Source organism: Oncorhynchus mykiss, chromosome 19, assembly GCF_057628025.1.
Source record: "Oncorhynchus mykiss isolate SJ-2025 chromosome 19, ASM5762802v1, whole genome shotgun sequence".
Lineage (NCBI taxonomy): Eukaryota > Metazoa > Chordata > Actinopteri > Salmoniformes > Salmonidae > Oncorhynchus > Oncorhynchus mykiss.
Genome location: NC_143040.1, coordinates 5200354 through 5226153, shown reverse-complemented (window position 1 = coordinate 5226153; position 25800 = coordinate 5200354). Strand labels below are relative to the sequence as shown.

Sequence of the window (25800 nt, the reverse complement as noted above, 5' to 3'; positions counted from 1 at the left end):
CTTCCAGTCTCACCTGAAGGAGATCCAGACGGCTTTCATCTCCATCCTGTCAGACCCTGATGGTGAGTCAGCGACTCCATGATCACTCAGACCACAATAATAAGCTCAATGGGGGTAACACAGTGGATCATAGGACTGATGTGTGTAGAATGGGGGTAACACAGTGGATCATAGGACTGATGTGTGTAGAATGGGGGGTAACACAGTGGCTCATAGGACTGATGTGTGTAGAATGGGGGGTAACACAGTGGATCATAGGACTGATGTGTGATTGTGTGTAGAATGGGGGTAACACAGTGGATCATAGGACTGATGTGTGTAGAATGGGGGTAACACAGTGGATCATAGGACTGATGTGTGTAGAATGGGGGGTAACACAGTGGATCATAGGACTGATGTGTGATTGTGTGTAGAATGGGGGTAACACAGTGGATCATAGGACTGATGTGTGTAGAATGGGGGTAACAGTGGATCATAGGACTGATGTGTGTAGAATGGTGGTAACACAGTGGATCATAGGACTGATGTGTGTAGAATGGGGGTAACAGTGGATCATAGGACTGATGTGTGTAGAATGGGGGTAACACAGTGGATCATAGGACTGATGTGTGTAGAATGGGGGTAACACAGTGGATCATAGGACTGATGTGTGTAGAATGGGGGTAACACAGTGGATCATAGGACTGATGTGTGTAGAATGGGGGGTAACACAGTGGATCATAGGACTGATGTGTGATTGTCTGAAGATTAATATTCTGTCTGATGGTAAATCCAGTACATCCATCTAAACCCTGATCCATATATCCACCCACTCAAGACCTAGGTATTGTTCTTGTCTTCTCTTCCCATCTTCTCTCTCTCCTCTCCTGATACCCCTCTTCTCTCTCTCTCCTCCCCTGATCACCTCTCTCTCTCTCTCTCCTCCCCTGATCACCTCTCTCTCTCTCGCTCCTCCCCTGATCACCTTCCTCTCTCTCTCTCTCTCCTCCCCTGATCCCCCTCTTCTCTCTCTCTCTCCTCCCCTGATCCCCCTCTTCGCTCTCTCTCTCTCTCCTCTCCTGATCCCCCTCTTCGCTCTCTCTCCTCCCCTGATCCCCTTCTTCTCTCTCTCTCTCCTCCCCTGATCCCCCTCTTCGCTCTCTCTCCTCCAGAGTTGAGTCAGGACGTGGCATCTAAAGGTCTTGGTCTAGTCTATGAGATGGGAGGAGAGGGAGACCAGCAGGAACTGGTGTCTACACTGGTCGAAACACTGATGACTGGCAAGAGGTGAGAGAGAGAGATGGAGGGGGGGGGACCTAATCAACACCAGTGAAATGCACCTGTTGTGTTTGTAATCCTGAGGTCATGAATGACCTGCTGCACACCGGTTTAATTTAGGTTTCAAACAAAACAATACTAGTGAAACGACTCTCTTCACACTGTTTAACCAAATCGATGTCGAGTGTTTTTTAAATTTTTAATCAGCCCGTCCTAAACATGTAGCGTCGTGTTGTTGACGTGTTCAGGGTGAGTGAAGCGTGCCGTGTCGGAGGACACCGAGGACTGTTGCTATCGGTCACCTTTTTTAATCAGCCCGTCCTAAACATGTAGCGTCGTGTTGTTGACGTGTTCAGGGTGAGTGAAGCGTGCCGTGTCGGAGGACACCGAGGACTGTTGCTATCGGTCACCTTTTTTAATCAGCCCGTCCTAAACATGTAGCGTCGTGTTGTTGACGTGTCGGAGGACACCGAGGACTGTTGCTATCGGTTACCTTTTTTAATCAGCCCGTCCTAAACATGTAGCGTCGTGTTGTTGACGTGTCGGAGGACACCGAGGACTGTTGCTATCGGTTACCTTTTTTAATCAGCCCGTCCTAAACATGTAGCGTCGTGTTGTTGACGTGTCGGAGGACACCGAGGACTGTTGCTATCGGTCACCTTTTTTAATCAGCCCGTCCTAAACATGTAGCGTCGTGTTGTTGACGTGTTCAGGGTGAGTGAAGCATGCCGTGTCGGAGGACACCGAGGACTGTTGCTATCGGTCACCTTTTTTTAATCAGCCCGTACTAAACATGTAGCGTCGTGTTGTTGACGTGTTCAGGGTGAAGCATGCCGTGTCGGAGGACACAGAGGTGTTCCAGGGAGAGGCTCTGGGGAAAGCACCGGACGGACACGGACTCTCCACCTACAAGGAGCTGTGCTCATTGGCCAGTGACCTCAACCAACCGGATCTGGTCTACAAGTTCATGAACCTAGCCAATCACCACGCCATGTGGAATTCCCGCAAGGTACAACCAGGAAGTGAACATGTAGCTCGTGTAATAATATGAATGAATAGGTTGAGAAAAACAAACATTGTATTAGAAACATGAATTAAAACTGTTTGTTGTTGTTGTTGTCTTTGAACAGATTCTAATCAAAATAGCGACACATTCAGAGACCTGATTTGACTTGTTGTTACTTTTCAAACACTCAGTAGTTTTTGTCACTAGTGGTGATCGCTCTCCTTTTTCTCTCCTCTCTTTTTCTCTCCTCTCTTTTTCTCTCCTCTCTTTTTCTCTCTTCTCTTTCGCTCCTCTCTTTTTCTCTTTCTCTCCTCTCTTTTTCTCTCTTTTTCTCTCCTCTCTTTTTCTCTTTCTCTCCTCTCTTTTTCTCTCTTTTTCTCTCCTCTCTTTTTCTCTCTTTTTCTCTCCTCTCTTTTTCTCTCCTCTCTTTTTCTCTTTCTCTCCTCTCTTTTTCTCTCCTCTCTTTTTCTCTCTTTTTCTCTCCTCTCTTTTTCTTTCTCTCTCTCTCTTTTCACTTCTTTCTCTGCCAGGGAGCAGCGTTTGGGTTCAACATCATAGCAGCGAAGGCAGGAGAGCAGCTCGCCCCCTACCTGCCCCAGCTGGTACCACGTCTGTACCGATACCAGTTTGATCCCAACCTGGGCATCAGGACGGCCATGACCTCCATCTGGGATGCTCTGGTCACTGACAAGAACATGGTACACACACACACTACCACGGTACACACACACACACACATTACCACGGTACACACACACACACAAATTACCACGGTACACACACACACACAAATTACCACGGTACACACACACACACACACATTACCACGGTACACACACACACACACATTACCACGGTACACACACATTACCACGGTACACACACACACACACATTACCACGGTACACACACACACACACACATTACCCACACACTACCACGTTATAGAAATACACAATCGCGCACTCACCTTCTCTCCATCTCTCTACCCCCCTCCCTGTCTACCCCCCCTCCCTGTCTACCACCCCTCTCTCTACCCCCCTCTCTCTCTCTCTACCCCCCCCCCCCTCTCTCTCTCTACTCCCCCCCCCCCCCCCCTCCCCCTCCCCCCAGGTGGATAAGTATCTGAAGGAGATCCTCCAGGATGTGATATCTAACCTGACCAATAACATCTGGAGGGCCCGGGAGTCCGCCTGCCTCGCTCTCAACGACCTCATCCGAGGACGCAACGCCGACGACCTCATCGACCACCTGGAGGAGATCTGGGAGACCCTGTTCAGGGTTCTGGACGACATCAAGGTGCTCACACACACACACACACACACACACAGCTGTAAACACACACAACCACAAACAGACTATTCCTGGCCTAGGGACTTGTTGTGTGATGTCAGATGGGTTATTATAGCTGGGGGGGTAGTGTTTTGTGTCTGTGTGGTTGTTGTGTTGACCTGTGTATTGTCTGTCTAACAGGAGTCTGTAAGGAAGGCTGCTGATATAACCCTCAAAACACTGAGTAAGGTAAGGAGGCTTTACTGTGTGTGTGACATCTACAGGTGTGTGTGTGTGACATCTCCAGGTGTGTGTGTGACATCTACAGGTGTGTGTGTGTGACATCTCCAGGTGTGTGTGTGTGTGTGTGACATCTCCAGGTGTGTGTGTGTGTGTGTGACATCTACAGGTGTGTGTGTGTGTGTGTGACATCTACAGGTGTGTGTGTGTGTGACATCTACAGGTGTGTGTGTGTGACATCTCCAGGTGTGTGTGTGTGACATCTACAGGTGTGTGTGTGTGACATCTACAGGTGTGTGTGTGTGACATCTACAGGTGTGTGTGTGTGTGACATTAATCTCTCTCTGTCTCCAGGTGTGTACTAGGATGTGTGAGTCGTCAGGTTTAGCAGCCCAGAGGACTGTAGCTGTTCTGTTACCAACCCTCCTGGATAAAGGCATTGTCAGCAACGTGCCTGAGGTCCGCTCTCTCAGGTAACGCCTCCACATGTGTGTGTTCATTGGTCTCTGTATATGTTCTGTCGGTCTCTCGCTCTGTCGGTCTCTCGCTCTGTCGGTCTCTCGCTCTGTCGGGTCTCTCGCTCTGTCGGGTCTCTCGCTCTGTCGGGTCTCTCGCTCTGTCGGGTCTCTCGCTCTGTCGGGTCTCTCGCTCTGTCGGGTCTCTCGCTCTGTCGGGTCTCTCGCTCTGTCGGGTCTCTCGCTCTGTCGGGTCTCTCGCTCTGTCGGGTCTCTCGCTCTGTCGGGTCTCTCGCTCTGTCGGGTCTCTCGCTCTGTCGGGTCTCTCGCTCTGTCGGGTCTCTCGCTCTGTCGGGTCTCTCGCTCTGTCGGGTCTCTCGCTCTGTCGGGTCTCTCGCTCTGTCGGGTCTCTCGCTCTGTCGGGTCTCTCGCTCTGTCGGGTCTCTCGCTCTGTCGGGTCTCTCGCTCTGTCGGGTCTCTCGCTCTGTCGGGTCTCTCGCTCTGTCGGGTCTCTCGCTCTGTCGGGTCTCTCGCTCTGTCGGGTCTCTCGCTCTGTCGGGTCTCTCGCTCTCGCTCTGTCGGTCTCTCGCTCTCGCTCTGTCGGTCTCTCGCTCTCGCTCTGTCGGTCTCTCGCTCTCGCTCTGTCGGTCTCTCGCTCTCGCTCTGTCGGTCTCTCGCTCTCGCTCTGTCGGTCTCTCGCTCTCTCTCTGTCGGTCTCTCGCTCTCTCTCTCTCGCTCTGTCGGTCTCTCGCTCTGTCGGTCTCTCGCTCTCTCGCTCTTTCTGTTCTCTCTCTCGCTCTGTGGTCTCTCTCTCGCGCTCTCGGTCTCTCTCTCTCTCTATATGAATGAAATGTAAAACTTTTAGAGACATTGTTGGCCGTAGCAGTTAAGCAGCCCTCCTCCCTCCAGTATCCAGACCTTGGTGAAGGTGTCTAAGACAGCTGGTAATAGGTTGAAGCCCCACGCCCCTCGTCTGATCCCAGCACTCCTGGAGGCTCTCAGTGTCCTGGAGCCACAGGTCCTCAACTACCTCAGCCTCCGAGCCACGGAGCAGGAGAAGGTAACGTACACACAGAGAGAACACACTTACTAAACCTCAGCCTCCGAGCCACGGAGCAGGAGAAGGTAACGTACACACAGAGAGAACACACCTACTAAACCTCAGCCTCCGAGCCACGGAGCAGGAGAAGGTAACGTACACACAGAGAGAACACACCTACTAAACCTCAGCCTCCGAGCCACGGAGCAGGAGAAGGTAACGTACACACAGAGAGAACACACTTACTAAACCTCAGCCTCCGAGCCACGGAGCAGGAGAAGGTAACGTACACACAGAGAGAACACACTTACTAAACCTCAGCCTCCGAGCCACGGAGCAGGAGAAGGTAACGTACACACAGAGAGAACACACTTACTAAACCTCAGCCTCCGAGCCACGGAGCAGGAGAAGGTAACGTACACACAGAGAGAACACACCTACTAAACCTCAGCCTCCGAGCCACGGAGCAGGAGAAGGTAACGTACACACAGAGAGAACACACTTACTAAACCTCAGCCTCCGAGCCACGGAGCAGGAGAAGGTAACGTACACACAGAGAGAACACACTTACTAAACCTCAGCCTCCGAGCCACGGAGCAGGAGAAGGTAACGTACACACAGAGAGAACACACCTACTAAACCTCAGCCTCCGAGCCACGGAGCAGGAGAAGGTAACGTACACACAGAGAGAACACACCTACTAAACCTCAGCCTCCGAGCCACGGAGCAGGAGAAGGTAACGTACACACAGAGAGAACACACCTACTAAACCTCAGCCTCCGAGCCACGGAGCAGGAGAAGGTAACGTACACACAGAGAGAACACACTTACTAAACCTCAGCCTCCGAGCAGGAGAAGGTACATACCACACACACAGACTATAACTGCAGTTTCTCCAGAGGTGTGATTATCGGCAGTAATTGACGGTCTCTCTCTCTCTCTCTGTCTCTCTCTGTCTCTCTCTCTCTCTCTCTCTGTCTCTCTCTCTCTCTCTCTCTGTCTCTCTCTCTCTCTCTCTGTCTCTCTCTCTCTCTCTCTCTGTCTCTCTCTCTCTCTCTGTCTCTCTCTGTCTCTCTCTCTCTCTCTCTGTCTCCCTCTCTCTCTCTCCCTCTCTCTCTCTGTTTCTCCAGAGTGCCATGGATGCTGCCAGACTCAGTGCTGCCAAGTCCTCCCCCATGATGGAGACCATCAACATGTGTCTGCAGCACCTGGACGTGTCTGTTCTGGGGGAGCTGGTCCCCAGACTCTGTGAGCTACTGAAGAGTGGAGTGGGTCTGGGCACCAAGGTAACACCCTCTCTCACCAACCTGAATACTGAACCGTGTCTCAGCCTGACGAGTTGGACACGTTGTCGGGAAGTCAAATCCTCCGCTGTTTTCCTTGGTGATAAACTGCATATTGTGTCTTAATGCTCCCCCTATGGCCCCCCCCTCCCAACTGGTGTTACCCTGCCCCCCAACTGGTGTTACCCTGCCCCCCAACTGGTGTTACCCTGCCCCCCAACTGGTGTTACCCTGCCCCCCAACTGGTGTTACCCTGCCTCCCAACTGGTGTTACCCTGCCTCCCAACTGGTGTTACCCCCCCCCCCCCCTGCAACCCTGAACATGTGACCATTTAAACACTGTCTCCTCCAATCACACCTGCAGCCCTGAACATGTGACCAGTAAACAGTCTGAATCTGAATGAATGTCACAATACCAGTGTCTCCCCTTGTTGTTCCAGGGTGGTTGTGCCAGTGTGATCGTGTCCCTCACCGTCCAGTGTCCCCAGGACCTCACCCCTTACTCAGGTAACCACGTTACCCTCTGGGGTACAGGTAGACTTTACCGTACCGACCCCCCCAGATGTCCTGTCTGGTCAACAGCCAGAAGGAGAAATGGAGAGATGGAGTAGGGTTCTGTCTTGGTCAGTTCACTACAACCTCTCCTCTATGGTCTGGTTTCCCTGGACTGGGCCTTCTTTACTGTCTCTGTCATGATGTATGTTCTGTGTGTGTGTGTCTCTGTGTGTGTCTCTGTCTGTGTGTGTGTGTCTCTGTCTGTGTGTGTGTGAGACAGGTAAACTGATGAGTGCCCTACTGAATGGGATCCATGACCGTAGCAGTGTGGTCCAGAAAGCCTTCTCCTTCGCTCTGGGACATCTAGTCAGGGTGAGTAGGATGGCGTTATCTAACTAACTGCATCAGTGTTAGTTTATATATATATATATACACACACACACACACACACACACACACACACACACACACACACACACACACACACACACACACACACAGTGGGGCAAAAAAAGTATTTAGTCAGCCACCAATTGGGCAAGTTCTCCCACTTAAAAAGATGAGAGAGGCCTGTAATTTTAGTCTTCAGTCTTCCCAGCCTGGTGCAGGTCTACAATTTTGTTTCTGGTGTCCTTTGACTGCAATCTTGCTTGTTTATAGGTGACCAAATACTTATTTTCCACCATAATTTGCAAATAAATTCATAAAGAAATCCTACAATGTGATTTTTTTTTTCTCATTTTGTCTGTCATAGTTGAAGTGTACCTATGATGAAAATTACAGGCCTCTCTCATCTTTTTAAGTGGGAGAACTTGCACAATTGGTGGCTGACTAAATACTTTTTTGCCCCACTGTGTGTGTGTGTGTGTATATATCACAAAAGTGAGTACACCCCTCACATTTTTGTAAATATTTGATTATATCTTTTCATGTGACACTGAAGAAATGACACTTTGCTACAATGTAAAGTAGTGAGTGTTCAGCTTGTATAACAGTGTAAATTTGCTGTCCCCTCAAAATAACTCAACACACAGCCATTAATGTCTAAACCTCTGGCAACAAAAGTGAGTACACCCCTAAGTGGAAATGTCCAAATTGGGCCCAATTAGCCATTTTCCCTCCCCGGTGTCATGTGACTCGTTTTAACCTGAAGTCAGGACTGGTTTCATTCACCTGACTGGTTGTATTAATAGAAATGTCTTGTCTCCTCAGACAGCGAAGGACATCAGTTAGTTAATATATAACCTGAAGTCAGGACTGGTTTCATTCACCTGACTGGTTGTATTAATAGAAATGTCTTGTCTCCTCAGACAGCGAAGGACATCAGTTAGTTAATATATAACCTGAAGTCAGGACTGGTTTCATTCACCTGACTGGTTGTATTAATAGAAATGTCTTGTCTCCTCAGACAGCGAAGGACATCAGTTAGTTAATATATAACCTGAAGTCAGGACTGGTTTCATTCACCTGACTGGTTGTATTAATAGAAATGTCTTGTCTCCTCAGACAGCGAAGGACATCAGTTAGTTAATATATAACCTGAAGTCAGGACTGGTTTCATTCACCTGACTGGTTGTATTAATAGAAATGTCTTGTCTCCTCAGACAGCGAAGGGCAGCAGTGTAGAGAAACTCCTACTGAAACTCAACACCTGGTACCTGGAGAAAGAAGGTGAGACAACAGGATCTGTCCCGTCTACTTCCTCCTCTTATTGCCCAGTCCCCCAAAACAACCACGAGACACTGCTCCTAGATCAGCGGTGTCCGGCTCACTTCCTGGAGGGCCCGAGCGTCTGCGGGAATTCTCTTGGTAGTTGATTTAGTTAGGAACTCTCGTGACCTGGTTGTCTGTCTCTTTTTAAACCGAAAGGATGAACAACTCAGCGGCCGTCCAGGAAGTGAGTTGGACAGCCCTGCTGTCGAGGATTGACGTTGACAGCGTCTATTCAGTCTCTAAAGATGACATGGCTCTTTGTCCCCCCTCAGAGCCGGTGTACAGGTCGTCGTGCGCCCTGACGGTCCACGCTATCAGCCACTACAGCCCTGATGTCCTGAAGGGGCATGCGGTGGTAGCGTTGCCGCTAGCCTTCTTGGGTATGCACCAGGCGCCGGGACCAGACGAGGAGAAGGGAGAGAGCCACGACGCCACGCTGTGGAACGAAGTCTGGCAGGAACACGTACCAGGTTAGAGAGAGAGGAGAGGAACACACACCTGGTCAGAGAGAGAGGAGAGACACACACACCTGGTCAGAGAGAGAGAGGAGAGAAACACACACCTGGTCAGAGAGAGAGGAGAGAAACACACACCTGGTCAGAGAGAGGAGAGAAACACACACCTGGTCAGAGAGAGGAGAGAAACACACACCTGGTCAGAGAGAGAGAGGAGAGAAACACACACCTGGTCAGAGAGAGAGAGAGGAGAGAAACACACACCTGGTCAGAGAGAGAGAGAGGAGAGAAACACACACCTGGTCAGAGAGAGAGGAGAGAAACACACACCTGGTCAGAGAGAGAGAGAGGAGAGAGAAACACACACCTGGTCAGAGAGAGAGAGAGAGAGAGTGGAGAGGAACACACACCTGGTCAGAGAGAGAGAGGAGAGAAACACACACCTGGTCAGAGAGAGAGAGAGGAGAGAAACACACACCTGGTCAGAGAGAGGAGAGAAACACACACCTGGTCAGAGAGAGAGAGAGGAGAGAAACACACACCTGGTCAGAGAGCGAGAGAGAGGAGAGAAACACACACCTGGTCAGAGAGAGAGAGCGAGAGAGGAGAGAAACACACACCTGGACACACACAGTGGAGCGTCACTATGGACTAAGGCTCTGTAGAGGGAGTGTCTGGTCGAAGGCACTGCATTGCTGTGTTAGCTGTGCCACTAGAGATTCTGGGTTCGAGTCCAGGCTCCGGCCACGACCGGGAGACGCATGGGGCGTACAATTGGCTCAGCGTCGTCCGGGTTAGGGGAGGGTTTGGCCGGGCAGGGACGTCCTTGTCCCATCGCGCTCTAGCGACTCCTGTGGCGGGCCGGGCGCAGTGCACGCTGACACGGTCGTCTGGCACGTTGGTGCGGCTGTCTTCAGGGTTAAAGCATTATGTCAAGAAGCAGTACGGCTTGGTTGGGTCGTGTACCGGAGGACGCCTGGCTCTCGACCTTCGACCTCTCCCCAGTCCGTACGGGAGTTGCAGCTATGAGACAACACTAACTAATCAAATCAAAGTTTATTTGTCACGTGCGCTGAATCCAACAGGTGTAGACTTCACAGTGAAATGCTGATTTACAGGCTCTAACCAATAGTGCAAAAAAGGTATTCGGTGAAAAACAGGTAAGTAAAGAAATAAAACAACAGTAAAAAGACAGGCTATATACAGTAGCGAGGCTATATACAGTAGCGAGGCTATAAAAGTAGCGAGGCTATATACAGTAGCGAGGCTATATACAGTAGCGAGGCTATATACAGTAGCGAGGCTATATACAGTAGCGAGGCTATATACAGTAGCGAGGCTATATACAGTAGCGAGGCTATAAAAGTAGCGAGGCTATATACAGTAGCGAGGCTATGAAAGTAGCGAGTCTATATACAGTAGTGAGGCTATATACAGTAGCGAGGCTATGAAAGTAGCGAGGCTACATACAGACACCGGTTAGTCAGGCTGATTGTGGTAGTCTGTACATGTAGATATGGTTAACAGCTCTGGTACCAGTGGGACGGTAGCTCTGGTACCAGTGGGACGGTAGCTCTGGTACCAGTGGGACGGTAGCTCTGGTACCAGTGGGACGGTAGCGTCTCACCTCGACAACAACCAGTGAAATTGCAGGGCGCCAAATTCAAAACAACAGAAATCTCATCATTAAAATTCCTCAAACATACAAGTATTATACACCATTTTAAAGATACACTTCTCGTTAATCCCACCGCAGTGTCCGATTTCAAAAAGGCTCTGCGGCGAAAGCACACCATGCGATTATGTTAGGACAGCGCCTAGCCACAAGAAACCATACAGACTTTTTCCAGCCAAGGAGAGGACTCACAACAGTCAGCGATTTTAAATGAATCACTAACCTTCGACCTTCATCTGGTGGAACTGCCAGGACTCCATGTTACACAATAAATGTTCGATAATGTCCCTCTTTATGTCCAAAAAAACCTCAGTTTTGTTGGTGCGTTTAGTTCAGAAATCCAAAAGGCACAAATGCGCGCTCTCAACAGACAGACGAAAAGTCAAATAAAAGTTAGTAGAAACATGTCAAACGATGTTTAAAATCAATCTTCAGGTTGTTTTTGTCATAAATAATAATATTTAAACCGGACAAAAGCTTTGTCAATAGAAAAGGAGAAACAAGAATGGCGCTCTCCCGGTCACACACAGGACTCATGGCTGGAAATGTCCACTGTCCTCTCATTTGAAAGTGCTGTATCTCACTCATTTTTCAGAGTAAAAGCCTGAAACAATGCCTAAAGACTGGCCACATGCAGAAGAAGCCATAGAGCTCGTGAACTGGGTCCTAAGTCTTTGTATGGTGGATAGGCTTTCAATGGAAAAACAGCCTTTCAAAATAATAGTCCTTCCTGGATGTATTTTCCTCAGGTTTTCGCCTGCCATATCAATTCTGTTATACTCACAGACATTATTCAAACTGTTTGGGAAACTTTGGAGTGTTTTCTATCCAACTCTACCAATTATATGCATATCCTAGCTTCTGGGCCTGAGTAGCAGGCAGTTTAATTTGGGCACGCTTTTCATCCAAAATTCCGAATGCTGCCCCCTACCCTAGTGAAGTTAAAGTGACAGTGCATATATGATGAACAGAGAGTAGCAGCAGCGTAAAAGAGGGGTTGGGGGGGTTGGAGGGGGGGGGCACACAATGCAAAAATAGTCCGGGTAGCCATTTGATTACCTGTTCAGGTGTCTTATGTCTTGGGGGTAAAAACTGTTGAGAAGCCTTTCGGTCCTAGACTTGGCATTCCGGTACCGCTTGCCGTGCGGTAGTAGAGAGAACAGTCTATGGCTGGGGTGGCTGGGGTCGTTGACCATTTTTAGGGCCTTCCTCTGACTACCACCTGGATACCACGAAGACAGAGGTTGACAATAAATCAATAGGAAAGACCAAACACTTTGACCTTTTCAACCCCTGACCTCTCGTCGTCGTCTTCCAGGAAGCTTTGGGGGCATCCGCCTCTACATGACGGAGCTGATCGACATTACCCAGAAGGCCTTGCAGTCCCAGTCGTGGAAGATGAAGGCCCAGGGCGCGGCTGCCATGGCGTCGATCGCTAAGCAACAGACGGGTTCTCTGGTCGCCCCTCACCTGGGTATGGTGTTGTCCGCTCTACTGCAGGGACTGGTTGGACGCACCTGGACTGGAAAGGTGTGTGTGTGTGTGTGTGTGTGTGATAAAGTGGTCAGTAGAAGGGGGGGGTGCTTATAAGCGATGTCTTCTCACACCAGTTGTGTGTGTCTAGTGTTTAGTACAGATGTCTTCTCACACCAGTTTTTTGTGTCTAGTGTTTAGTACAGATGTCTTCTCACTCCAGTTGTTTGTGTCTAGTGTTTTTGTACAGATGTCTTCTCACCCCAGTTGTGTGTGTCTAGTGTTTAGTACAGATGTCTTCTCACACCAGTTGTTTGTGTCTAGTGTTTAGTACAGATGTCTTCTCACTCCAGTTGTTTGTGTCTAGTGTTTACTACAGATGTCTTCTCACACCAGTTGTTTGTGTCCTAGTATTTACTACAGATGTCTTCTCACACCAGTTGTTTGTCTAGTGTTTTCGTACAGATGTCTTCTCACACCAGTTGTTTGTGTCTAGTGTTTTTGTACAGATGTCTTCTCACACCAGTTGTTTGTGTCTAGTGTTTTAGTACAGATGTCTTCTCACACCAGTTGTTTGTGTCCTAGTGTTTACTACAGATGTCTTCTCACACCAGTTGTTTGTGTCCTAGTATTTACTACAGATGTATTCTCACACCAGTTGTTTGTCTAGTGTTTTCGTACAGATGTCTTCTCACACCAGTTGTTTGTGTCTAGTGTTTTAGTACAGATGTCTTCTCACACCAGTTGTTTGTGTCTAGTGTTTTAGTACAGATGTCTTCTCACACCAGTTGTTTGTGTCTAGTGTTTAGTACAGATGTCTTCTCACACCAGTTGTTTGTGTCCTAGTGTTTAGTACAGATGTCTTCTCACACCAGTTGTTTGTTTGTCCGCAGGAGGAGCTGTTGAACGCCATCGGCTCTGTGGTGTCTAAGTGCAGGTACGGTTTCTCCTCCTCTCCTTCTGACACTAGGAGCAGTCTGTCTCTCCTTCTGACACTAGGAGCAGTCTGTCTCTCCTTCTGACACTAGGAGCAGTCTGTCTCTCCTTCTGACACTAGGAGCAGTCTGTCTGTACGGTTTCTCCTCCTCTCCTTCTGACACTAGGAGCAGTCTGTCTGTACGGTTTCTCCTCCTCTCCTTCTGACACTATAGGAGCAGTCTGTCTGTACGGTTTCTCCTCTCCTTCTGACACTAGGAGCAGTCTGTCTGTACGGTTTCTCCTCCTCTCCTTCTGACACTATAGGAGCAGTCTGTCTGTCTCTTGTCCCTGTGATGAGGATGTTGGTGATAATGGGGGATGTTGGTGATAATGGTGATAATGGGGGATGTTGGTGATAATGGGGGATGTTGGTGATAATGAGGGATGTTGGTGAGAATGGGGATGTTGGTGAGAATGGGGATGTTGGTGATAATGAGGAGGATGTTGATAATGAGGAGAATGATGTGTGTTAGTGGTGAACTCCAGAAGTCCTCCCCGGGCCAGCCCAGTGTACCAGAGGTGATAATGAGGATGATGTTGTGTGTTAGTGGTGAACTCCAGAAGTCCTTCCCGGGCCAGCCCAGTGTACCAGAGGTGATAATGAGGATGTTGTTGTGTGTTAGTGGTGAACTCCAGAAGTCCTCCCCGGGCCAGCCCAGTGTACCAGAGGTGATAATGAGGATGATGTTGTGTGTTAGTGGTGAACTCCAGAAGTCCTCCCCGGGCCAGCCCAGTGTACCAGAGGTGATAATGAGGATGATGTTGTGTGTTAGTGGTGAACTCCCAGAAGTCCTCCCCGGGCCAGCCCAGTGTACCAGAGGTGATAATGAGGATGATGTTGTGTGTTAGTGGTGAACTCCAGAAGTCCTCCCCGGGCCAGCCCAGTGTACCAGAGGTGATAATGAGGATGATGTTGTGTGTTAGTGGTGAACTCCAGAAGTCCTCCCCGGGCCAGCCCAGTGTACCAGAGGTGATAATGAGGATGATGTTGTGTGTTAGTGGTGAACTCCAGAAGTCCTCCCCGGGCCAGCCCAGTGTACCAGAGGTGATAATGAGGAGGATGTTGGTGATAATGAGGATGTTGTTGTGTGTTAGTGGTGAACTCCAGAAGTCCTCCCCGGGCCAGCCCAGTGTACCAGAGGTGATTGATCTGGTGTTGAAGGAGTGTCGTAAAGACAACCTGGTCTACAAGATGGCTGCCCTGGGCTGTGCTGCTGACGTCCTGCAGGCCACACAGGAAGACCGCTTCAGTGATATGGCAGACATACTCATACCACTCATTAAGAAGGTGAGAGAGAGCGACAGAGGGACAGAGTTTGTGTATTTCTCCTTTATGACATCAGTGTTCTATCGATTGGTCCAAAATGTGTGATGTCTGATCCTGTGTTACAGAACTCTGCAGCAACTTCGAGGTTGAGACATGATAGTGATGACGATCGGGATGAGAAGGAGAAGGAGCTGCAGACTGAAGCTCTACTCTGTGCCTTCCAGACGCTGGGCAAGACCTGGCCCAACAACACACAAACCCAGGGTAAGGTTCTGACTGGACCAACGACGGTACAAACCCAGGGTAAGGTTCTGACTGGCCCAACGACGGCACAAACCCAGGGTAAGGTTCTGACTGGCCCAACGACCGCACAAACCCAGGGTAAGGTTCTGACTGGCCCAACGACGGCACAAACCCAGGGTAAGGCTCTGACTGGCCCAACAACACACAAACCCAGGGTAAGGTTCTGACTGGCCCAACAACACACAAACCCAGGGTGAGATTTGTAAATGTTTTGGTCTAATTTCAATAGAAGCCAAAACAATAAGGTGATTTAATCAGAAGTGATTGTAGTACTGTGTGTTTAATGCTGTGTCTCTCCTGTGTTCCCAGAGCGTTTCCAGTTGGACCTGTGCTGTCTGATGTGTGAGAGGTTGAAACTCAGTACATGGAGGGTCCAGGTGGGGGTGCTACAGTCTATGAAGACATACTTCCAGAGGTAAGGAAACAAACACAGTCTATGAAGGTTGTGGAGGGTTAACCTACAGGAGGTTCTCCAGGACCAAGGTTGGAGTTAAAACCTACAGGAGGGTATCTCTCCAGGAACAGGAGTTAAAACCTACAGGAGGGTTTCTCTCCAGGAACAGGAGTTAAAACCTACAGGAGGGTTTCTCTCCAGGAACAGGAGTTAAAACCTACAGGAGGGTTTCTCTCCAGGAACAGGGTTGGAGTTAAAACCTACAGGAGGTTCTCCAGGACCAAGGTTGGAGTTAAAACCTACAGGAGGGCTTCTCTACAGGAACAGGGTTGGAGTTAAAACCTACAGGAGGGTTTCTCTCCAGAAACAGGGTTGGAGTTAAAACCTACAGGAGGGTATCTCTCCAGAAACAGGGTTGGAGTTAAAACCTACAGGAGGGTTTCTCTCCAGGAACAGGGTTGGAGAGCCCTGTTCTACGCCTATCTAGATCTGAAAGACTTAAAACATATTTCTAGCCTATCGGAGGGCGAGGTGGAGAGGCTGCCATGCCTATCCTGTCCTTTCTGACTGGTACATGTTGTTCTCCATCTGATTTGATGAATGATTTTCTCTTGTTGTTCCTTCCTGTGTAGGTTGCTACTGTTGGAGAAAGAGAAAGACAACCAGAACTTCACAGCCTTGTCCCTTATTCTCACAGAGACATGCAGCGCACTCACATACCCACTAGGTAAGACCTGTACACTGCACTCTCCCATACCCACTAGGTAAGACCTGTACACTGCTCTCACACACCCACTAGGGAAGACCTGTACACTGCTCTCACACACCCACTAGGGACGACATGAACACTGCTCTCACACGCCCACTAGGGAAGACCTGAACACTGCTCTCTCACACCCACTAGGGAAGACCTGTACACTGCTCACACCTACTAGGGAAGACCTGTACACTGCTCTCACACCTACTAGGGAAGACTTGTACATTGCTCTCACACCCACTAGGGAAGACCTGTACACTGCACGCTCACACCTACTAGGGAAGACCTGTACACTGCTCTCACACAGCCACTAGGTAATATTTAACTTTTTGAGTAAATCATGATTTTTTTAATCCAGGTGTAATCTGGGTGTAGCTTTAATCCGGGTGTGGGGAAATTGATCCTAGATGTTTCTTATTAGAAAGATTTCACAATGTTTTTATTCAAAATGTTTCCTCCTGTAGAGAATAAGAGTTACTCCTCTGTGAGGACCGAAGCGTTGTCTGTTGTGGATCTGCTGGTGAAGAGGACAGGAGGTGAGTCTCCGTTCCGTCTGTTTACGGGGCTATATGACTAGTCCCACTTCTCTCAACTCTTCTAAAGGGGGTCTTTAACCCAGGAAGTAAAAGCACCAGTGTGCAGGACTTGACCTTCCATGCCTAGAATATAGGACTATGTTGAATTTTGAAGCACAATGTCTAGGAGGTCATTTTACTTAAACCTGAGGCAACATTTGAGAACTAAATATATTCATGATCACTGCGTCATCTTCTGTTTGAAAACTATTTATCTCCTCTGAAGGGGATTCATTTTCTCCCCTCCTCCTAGACCCGAAGGGGGACAGATTGTGTCTCCCCTCATGGACCCCGAGGGGGACAGATTGTGTCTCCCCCTCATGGACCCCGAGGGGGACAGATTGTGTCCCCTCCTAGAGCCTGAAGGGGACATTGTGTGTGTCGTTCCAGAGAGCGGTCAGTGGGAGTGTGTCCCCTCCTAGACCCTGAAGGGGACATTGTGTCCCTGAGGGGGACAGATTGTCTCCCCTCCTAGACCCTGAAGGGGACATTGTGTGTGTCGTTGCAGAGAGCGGTCAGTGGGAGTGTGTCTCGGGAAAGAGTCGCGAACAGCTGCAGCGTTCACTGTCCACCCTGCAGACAGACAGCAGACCTGACCTACGAGACAAGGCCCAGGAACTACGGAGGAACATCCAGAGTCAACCCTGAACACACACACAGACACCTACCTAGTCAACCCTGAATACACCCCCCAGAGTGGACAGGCGTGATGATTATAACGTGTATTGTGTCGATGGGTGGACGGCTGGCTGGGTCATTTATAATTGCCATATCAACTCACTATGTAAACAAAACAGCACCCTATTCCCTATATAGTGCACTACTGTTGACCAGATCCCATAGGATTCTCTGAAGTAGTGCACTACTGTTGACCAGATCCCATAGGATTCTCTGAAGTAGTGCACTACTGTTGACCAGATCCCATAGGATTCTCTGAAGTAGTGCACTACTGTTGACCAGATCCCATAGGATTCTCTGAAGTAGTGCACTACTGTTGACCAGGTCCCATATGATTCTCTGCTCTGAAGTAGTGCACTACTGTTGACCAGATCCCATAGGATTCTCTGAAGTAGTGCACTACTGTTGACCAGATCCCATAGGATTCTCTGCTCTGAAGTAGTGCACTACTGTTGACCAGATCCCATAGGATTCTCTGAAGTAGTGCACTACTGTTGACCAGGTCCCATAGGATTCTCTGCTCTGAAGTAGTGCACTACTGTTGACCAGATCCCATAGGATTCTCTGAAGTAGTGCACTACTGTTGACCAGATCCCATAGGATTCTCTGAAGTAGTGCACTACTGTTGACCAGATCCCATAGGATTCTCTGAAGTAGTGCACTACTGTTGACCAGATCCCATAGGATTATCTGCTCTGAAGTAGTGCACTACTGTTGACCAGATCCCATAGGATTATCTGCTCTGAAGTAGTGCACTACTGTTGACCAGGTCCCATATGATTCTCTGCTCTGAAGTAGTGCACTACTGTCGTCCAGGGATCATCAACTAAATTCAGCCGCGGGACAATTTATAATTTTTATCTTGAGCAGATAAGATCACAATGATTATAATTGACTAAAAACATCCATTTTAAAATGTTGTTTGGATTTGTAGAGGATCACATGCATCTCTTGGGAGACTTTGGAATAGATTTCCCAAACTAAAATCAGTTAGAGATGGGTTTTCTTTACAATAAACAAGTCCTGGGCAATTTGGAGGCGTTGGGGATTTGTCCTGTGTAACAACGGCTCCCTTCTTTCTCTCCTACAGCAGCCAGTACAGTACGTCCCACATGGTGCCCTGATTCTCTAAACACTACTAGTGGGAATAAGGGGTCGCCATTTGGGGAGGATACTGCAACTTTATTTAACACATTGGCTGTCAACTCCTTGGTCCTGGAGAGCTACTGGGTGTTGTTCCAGCCAATCAGCTCATTCCACAGAGGGCTGAGTGTGTGTACCTTCTCCCTCGATGAATTTAAGGTCACTAATTAGTAAGGACCTCCCCTCACCTCCAGGTCTTTAATTGAAAGGGGAGAAACCTGTGGACATTTATTTTACCTTTATTTAACTAGGCAAGTCAGTTAAGAACAAATTCTTATTTTCAATGACGGACTAGGAACAGTGGGTTAACTGCCTGTTCAGGGGCAGAACGACAGATTTGTACTTTGTCAGCTCGGGGATTTGAACTTGCAACCTTTCGGTTACAAGTCCAATGCTCTAACCACTAGGCTACCCTGTCGCCCCATTATGGTCCTCCGTGGAATGAGATGAACACCCCTGATCTACAGTGTGAGCAGGCTTTTGTTCCAGCCCAACACTTATCACGGTTTGGACTGAAATAGGTGTCGGAGCTCCACAATACTGTTGATATTCTGGTGAACAGTGATGTTTCTCTGTCTGAACTCTCCCCCAGTTTGCATGTGTAAAAATATATTTTCAGCCATGTTGATTTAAAAACCCAACAATGAACAGTGGGGGTCGGTTGGTGTGAGGCATGTAATTCTTGTGAATTTGTCTCCAAAATAAATAAATAAACAACCTTGAAAGACGTCATTATTTGGGTTTTAAACTACGCCAGACTGTGTTTGTGAAAGGGGCTTTTTATTTTAAACAACAAGAAATTAAAATACATGATGTACAACAGTATATTTCAGACACACAAACATCTGAAAACAAGGACAGAAGAATTGCTATATGCAGGTTTCATGTTAAGCCAGACGGCTAGTTGAATGAACAATTAAATAATTATAGAAAGACTTTTAGTGATAACGTACAAACATCAGTTGGCCTCTCTAGCTAAGCGATTATTTTTTGTGCCTGCGGCCGATGAGACGGGCCTTTCCGCGGCCCCTTGTTCTGGTCTGGTTGGGCCTGGGTGGTACGGGACACGGCAGACACCCCGTCTACAAACTTGGTCTTGAACAGAACGTTGGCGTTGGTGAACATGCCGTCCTTCAGAGAGACCACCACAAACTACAGAGAGGAGAGACAGACAAAATGGGTTCTGTTGGCAAGTCAGTTAAGAACAAATTCTTATTTACAATGACTGACTAGGAAACAGTGGGTCACTGTTCAGGGGCAGAACTACAGGTGTTTACCATGTCAGCTCGGGGGATGCGGTCTTGCAACCTTTACGGTTACTAGGCTACCCTGCTGCCCCCAGTGTGTCCTACCTTCCCTACACTCTAACCACTAGGCTAACCTGCCGCCCCCAGTGTGTCCTACCTCCTCTACACTCTAACCACTAGGCTACCCTGCCGCCCCCAGTGTGTCCTACCTCCTCTACACTCTAACCACTAGGCTACCCTGCACCCCCAGTGTGTCCTACCTTCCCTGCACCCCCAGTGTGTCCTACCTCCTCTACACTCTAACCACTAGGCTACCCTGCCGCCCCCAGTGTGTCCTACCTCCTCTACACTCTAACCACTAGGCTACCCTGCCGCCCCCAGTGTGTCCTACCTCCTCTACACTCTAACCACTAGGCTACCCTGCCGCCCCCAGTGTGTCCTACCTCCTCTACACTCTAACCACTAGGCTACCCTGCACCCCCAGTGTGTCCTACCTCCTCTACACTCTAACCACTAGGCGACCCTGCCGCCCCAGTGTGTGTAGGACAGGTGTGTTACCTGGGAGTGTGTCCTACCTCCCCTACACTCTAACCACTAGGCTACCCTGCCGCCCCCAGTGTGTCCTACCTCCTCTACACTCTAACCACTAGGCTACCCTGCCGCCCCCAGTGTGTCCTACCTCCTCTACACTCTAACCACTAGGCTACCCTGCACCCCCAGTGTGTCCTACCTTCCCTACACTCTAACCACTAGGCTACCCTGCCGCCCCCAGTGTGTCCTACCTCCTCTACACTCTAACCACTAGGCTACCCTGCCGCCCCCAGTGTGTCCTACCTCCTCTACACTCTAACCACTAGGCTACCCTGCCGCCCCCAGTGTGTCCTACCTCCTCTACACTCTAACCACTAGGCTACCCTGCCGCCCCCAGTGTGTCCTACCTCCTCTACACTCTAACCACTAGGCTACCCTGCCGCCCCCAGTGTGTCCTACCTCCTCTACACTCTAACCACTAGGCTACCCTGCCGCCCCCAGTGTGTCCTACCTCCTCTACACTCTAACCACTAGGCTACCCTGCACCCCCAGTGTGTCCTACCTCCTCTACACTCTAACCACTAGGCTACCCTGCCGCCCCCAGTGTCCTACCTCCTCTACACTCTAACCACTAGGCTACCCTGCCCCCAGTGTGTGTAGGACAGGTGTGTTACCTGGGAGTGTGTCCTACCTCCCTTACGCTCTAACCACTAGGCTACCCTGCCCCCAGTGTGTGTAGGACAGGTGTGTTACCTGGGAGTGTGTCCTACCTCCCCTACACTCTAACCACTAGGCTACCCTGCCACCCCCAGTGTGTGTAGGACTGGTGTGTTACCTGGGAGTGTGTCCTACCTCCCCTACGCTCTAACCACTAGGCTACCCTGCCACCCCCAGTGTGTGTAGGACTGGTGTGTTACCTGGGAGTGTGTGAAGTGTGTCCTACCTCCCCTACGCTCTAACCACTAGGCTACCCTGCTACCCCCAGTGTGTGTAGGACTGGTGTGTTACCTGGGAGTGTGTCCTACCTCCCCTACACTCTAACCACTAGGCTACCCTGCCACCCCCAGTGTGTGTAGGACAGGTGTGTTACCTGGGAGTGTGTCCTACCTCCCCTACGCTCTAACCACTAGGCTACCCTGCCACCCCCAGTGTGTGTAGGACTGGTGTGTTACCTGGGAGTGTGTGAAGTGTGTCCTACCTCCCCTACGCTCTAACCACTAGGCTACCCTGCTACCCCCAGTGTGTGTAGGACAGGTGTGTTACCTGGGAGTGTGTCCTACCTCCCCTACGCTCTAACCACTAGGCGACCCTGCTGCCCCCAGTGTGTCCTACCTCCTCTACACTCTAACCACTAGGCTACCCTGCTACCCCCAGTGTGTGTAGGACAGGTGTGTTACCTGGGAGTGTGTGAAGTGTGTCCTCAACATCTGTCCTATGTTCTGTGTGTGTGAGAGGTCCAGGGCAGCATCCACTTCGTCCAAGATGTAGATGGGAGCAGGTTTAAACAGGAGCATGGCCAGGATCAGAGACAAGGCTACCAGAGACCTGGAACACAGGTTTAAACAGGAGCATGGCCAGGATCAGAGACAAGGAACACAGGTTTAAACAGCAGCATGGCCAGGATCAGAGACAAGGCTACCAGAGACCTGGAACACAGGTTTAAACAGCAGCATGGCCAGGATCAGAGACCTGGAACACAGGTTTAAACAGCAACATGGCCAGGATCAGAGACCTGGAACACAGGTTTAAACAGCAACATGGCCAGGATCAGAGACCTGGAACACAGGTTTAAACAGCAACATGGCCAGGATCAGAGACCTGGAACACAGGTTTAAACAGCAACATGGCCAGGATCAGAGACCTGGAACACAGGTTTAAACAGCAACATGGCCAGGATCAGAGACCTGGAACACAGGTTTAAACAGCAACATGGCCAGGATCAGAGACAAGGCTACCAGAGACCTGGAACACAGGTTTAAACAGCAACATGGCCAGGATCAGAGACCTGGAACACAGGTTTAAACAGCAACATGGCCACCAGAGACCCGGAACACAGTTGCAGTGCATTCAGACCCTTGTTACGTTACAGCCTTACTCTAAAGTGGATTATATTGTTTATTTTTACCTCAACACAATAACCCTGTAATGACATCACAAAAACCTTTTGTGTGAAAATGTATTAAAAAAAAGAAAATATCACATTTCCATCAGTATTCAGTCCCTTTACTTTGTTGAAGCACCTTTGGCAGCGATTACAGCCTCAGGTCTTCTTGGGTATGACGCTACAAGCTTGGCACACCTGTACTTGGGGAGTTTCTCCCATTCTTCTCTGCAGATCCTCTAAAGCTCTGTCAGGTTGGATGGGGAGCATCACTGCACAGCTATTTTCAGGTTTCTCCAGAGAAGTTCAAATCTGGACTCTGGCTGGGCCACTCAAGGACTTGTGTTGAAGCCACTCCTGCGTTGTCTTGGCTGTGTGCTTAGGGTCGTTGTCCTGTTGGAAGGTGAACCTTCACCCCAGTCTGAGGTTCTGAGCGCTCTGTAGCAGGTTTGCATCAAGGATCTCTCTCTACTTTCCTCCATTCATCTTTCCCTCGATCCTGACTAGTCTCCCAGTCCCTAAAAAACATCCCCACAGCCTGATGTTGCCGCCAGCATGCTTCACCGTAGGGATGGTGCCAGGTTTCCTCCAGACGTGACGCTTGGCATTCAGGCCAAAGAGTTCAATCTTTGTTTCATCAGACCAGAGAATCTTGTCTCTCATGGTCTGAGAGTCCTTTAAGTGCCTTTTGGCAAACTCCAGGCGGGCTGTCATGTGCCTTTTACTGAGGAGTGGCTTCCGTCTGGCCTTTCTGCCTGATTGGTGGAATGCTGCAGAGATGGTTGTCCTTCTGGAAGGGTCTCCCATCTCCACAGAGGAGCTCTAGAGCTCTGTCAGAGTGACCATCGGGTTCTTGGTCACCTCCCTGACCAAGGCCCTTCTCTCCCGATTGGTCAGTTTGGCCGTGCAGCCAGGAAGAGTCTTGGTGGTTCCAAACGTCTTCCATTTCAGAATGATGGAGGCCACTGTGTTCGTGGGGACTTTCAAACCTACAGATATGTTTCGGTATCCTTCCCCAGATCTGTGCCTCGACACAATCCTGTCTCACAGCTCTACGGACAATTCCTTCCACCTCATGGCTTGGTTTTGGCTCAGACATGCACTGTCTACTGTGGGACCTTTTATATAGACGGGTGTGTGCCTTTTCAAATCATGTCCAATCAAGTTGTAGAAACAGGATGCACCTCAGCTCAATTTCGAGTCTCACAGCAAAGAGTCTGAATACTTGTCAAATAGGATAATTCAGATTTTTATTTTTATTATTTGCAAACATTCCTAAACTGTTTTTGCTTTGTCACATTATGGGCTAGTGTGTGTAGATGGATGAGAATGTTATTTTTTTTTAAATACATTTTAGAATAAAACTATAACGTGGTCCAATACACGTGCGTTCGGCCAAAGAGGACCATTCTGTTCACCGGAGTCCACTTCAATAGAATCAAAGATAGTGTTACTGATCACTAGCCAATCAAAAGAGCCGTCTTAATCCATCATCTGACCTTTGACACCTTCTGGCTGCGCGTACACAGGCAGTACAATTCTGATATTTTTCACATCAGATTTTTTTCCCCCAGAGCTGATCTGGGTAAACAACCATTGTGTTTGCAGAGGTTTAGTAAACTGGAAATTAGTAGCACAAGTCTAACACACACAATGTATCAATAACCAATCAGTTACTGATTAAATTGATCTCCCCGTACCTCTGTCCTCCACTGAGTTCAGTGAGGTTCTCCTTCCACGTGTTTCCCAGAGCCACCTTGAACTCCAGGCCCTCTAAGGCCCCGCAGCCCTCAGGAGGGGCCAGACGGGCATCAGCCCCCGGCAGCAGGGTGGAGAAGATACTGCCAAAGTCTTTATTCACCTGGAGACACACATTTGTAGAGAGGAGACAGGAGACCGAGAGGAGACAGAGACAGGAGAACGAGAGGAGACAGAAAAGTTTGATGAGTCACTTTGCCAGAGACCTGAATAATTCGCTCCTGTTAGCTTCTAGAAATAATGTCTACACTTAGTCTCAGAGGATGAACAGTCTGCTGATGTCACCAACACAGTCTGGTGTCTTTTTACCACAACTTGTTTTCACATCAAAATGGTCAAATGGTCCTGTATCATTAAGATATTTATCAAACACAGAGACAGAGACACATCAGAGACAGACAGACACACCTTCTGCCAGGCAGGCAGGCAGGCAGACCTTCTGCCAGGCAGACAGACAGACATTTTGCCAGGCAGACAGAGCCAGGCAGGCAGACAGACACAGGCAGACAGACACAGACAGAGAGGCAGACAGACACACCTTCTAACAGGCAGACAGACACAGACAGGCAGACAGACCTTCTGCCAGGCAGACAGAGGCAGGCAGACAGACAGGCAGGCAGACCTTCTGCCAGGCAGGCAGACAGACAGACCTTCTGCCAGGCAGACAGACAGACCTTCTGCCAGGCAGGCAGACAGGCAGGCAGACCTTCTGCCAGACAGGCAGGCAGACAGACACAGGCAGGCAGACAGACAGACCTTCAGACAGACAGACCTTCTGCCAGGCAGACACATCAGAGACAGACAGACCTTCTGCCAGGCAGACACATCAGAGACAGACAGACCTTCAGACTGCCAGACAGACAGACAGACCTTCTGCCAGGCAGGCAGACAGACAGACCTTCTGCCAGACAGAGAGACAAACCTTCTGCCAGGCGATGTTGAGGGCCTCCTTCTTCTTCTGGTCCAGCTCCTCTATGGTCTGGAGGATCTTAGACTTGTCATTCTCTACGATCCTCTTCTTCTTCATCAGGTCATTATACTGATGGAAGTTAGGGCAAAAACAGGGTCAAGGGTCACGTTCTCAACTCTCCTCCAATCATATCAAAGCTACCATTACCTATTGAGATCTGCCAGAACCTGGAGAAGGGCCCAAGAGGGGAAGGAGGAGTCAAAATAGACTTGATACAAGGTCCAAAGGAAACACACACACACACACCTCCCCAAACTCGCCTGACCACACACACCTCCCCAAACTCACCCTCTCCTCAGCCTGACCACACACACCTCCCTAAACTCACCCTCTCCTCAGCCTGACCACACACACCTCCCCAAACTCACCCTCTCCTCAGCCTGACCACACACACCTCCCCAAACTCACCCTCTCCTCAGCCTGACCACACACACCTCCCCAAACTCACCCTCTCCTCAGCCTGACCACACACACCTCCCCAAACTCACCCTCTCCTCAGCCTGACCACACACACCTCCCCAAACGCACCCTCTCCTCAGCCTGACTCAACATGTAACACACACCTCCATAAACTCACCCTCTCCTCAGCCTGACCACACACACCTCCCCAAACTCACCCTCTCCTCAGCCTGACTCAACATGTAACACACACCTCCATAAACTCACCCTCTCCTCAGCCTGACCACACACACCTCCCCAAACTCACCCTCTCCTCAGCCTGACCACACACACCTC

General features: G+C 49.5%; 2 protein-coding genes across 7 annotated transcripts in view; one reads left to right on the top strand and one right to left on the bottom strand.

Moving 5' to 3' along the window:
• LOC110533223 (proteasome adapter and scaffold protein ECM29) overlaps positions 1-19183 on the top strand; it is a 51683-nt gene extending 32500 nt beyond the window's left edge. For 3 of the 5 annotated variants that reach the window (XM_090209942.1, XM_090209945.1, XM_090209944.1), the window contains 21 exons: positions 8-62; positions 1152-1266; positions 2080-2266; positions 2794-2961; positions 3377-3562; positions 3737-3784; positions 4130-4248; positions 5140-5290; positions 6400-6555; positions 6993-7059; positions 7328-7419; positions 8652-8718; positions 9033-9230; positions 12209-12420; positions 13257-13300; positions 14437-14629; positions 14734-14872; positions 15221-15326; positions 15938-16032; positions 16527-16598; positions 17146-19183. In XM_090209942.1, the coding sequence (XP_090066068.1) occupies positions 8-62; positions 1152-1266; positions 2080-2266; positions 2794-2961; positions 3377-3562; positions 3737-3784; positions 4130-4248; positions 5140-5290; positions 6400-6555; positions 6993-7059; positions 7328-7419; positions 8652-8718; positions 9033-9230; positions 12209-12420; positions 13257-13300; positions 14437-14629; positions 14734-14872; positions 15221-15326; positions 15938-16032; positions 16527-16598; positions 17146-17285 (2610 nt within the window). In that variant the 3' untranslated portion in view covers positions 17286-19183. Of the gene's footprint in view, positions 1-7; positions 63-1151; positions 1267-2079; positions 2267-2793; positions 2962-3376; positions 3563-3736; positions 3785-4129; positions 4249-5139; positions 5291-6399; positions 6556-6992; positions 7060-7327; positions 7420-8651; positions 8719-9032; positions 9231-12208; positions 12421-13256; positions 13301-13814; positions 14304-14436; positions 14630-14733; positions 14873-15220; positions 15327-15937; positions 16033-16526; positions 16599-17027; positions 17098-17145 lie in introns of those variants that run through there. The other 2 variants (XM_090209943.1, XM_090209946.1) reach the window with 2 other exon arrangements.
• A 34-nt stretch (positions 19184-19217) lies between these two features.
• The window catches only part of LOC110516074 (structural maintenance of chromosomes protein 2), a 44920-nt gene continuing 38337 nt past the window's right edge, over positions 19218-25800 (bottom strand). The window contains exons 24-27 of one of the 2 annotated variants that reach the window (XM_090209947.1): positions 25018-25134; positions 24038-24198; positions 21634-21781; positions 19218-19610 (exon numbers count right to left, since the gene is read on the bottom strand). In XM_090209947.1, coding sequence (XP_090066073.1) covers positions 19434-19610; positions 21634-21781; positions 24038-24198; positions 25018-25134 — 603 coding nt within the window. In that variant the 3' untranslated portion in view covers positions 19218-19433. Of the gene's footprint in view, positions 19611-21633; positions 21782-22095; positions 22199-24037; positions 24199-25017; positions 25135-25800 lie in introns of those variants that run through there. The other variant, XM_090209948.1, reaches the window with a different exon arrangement.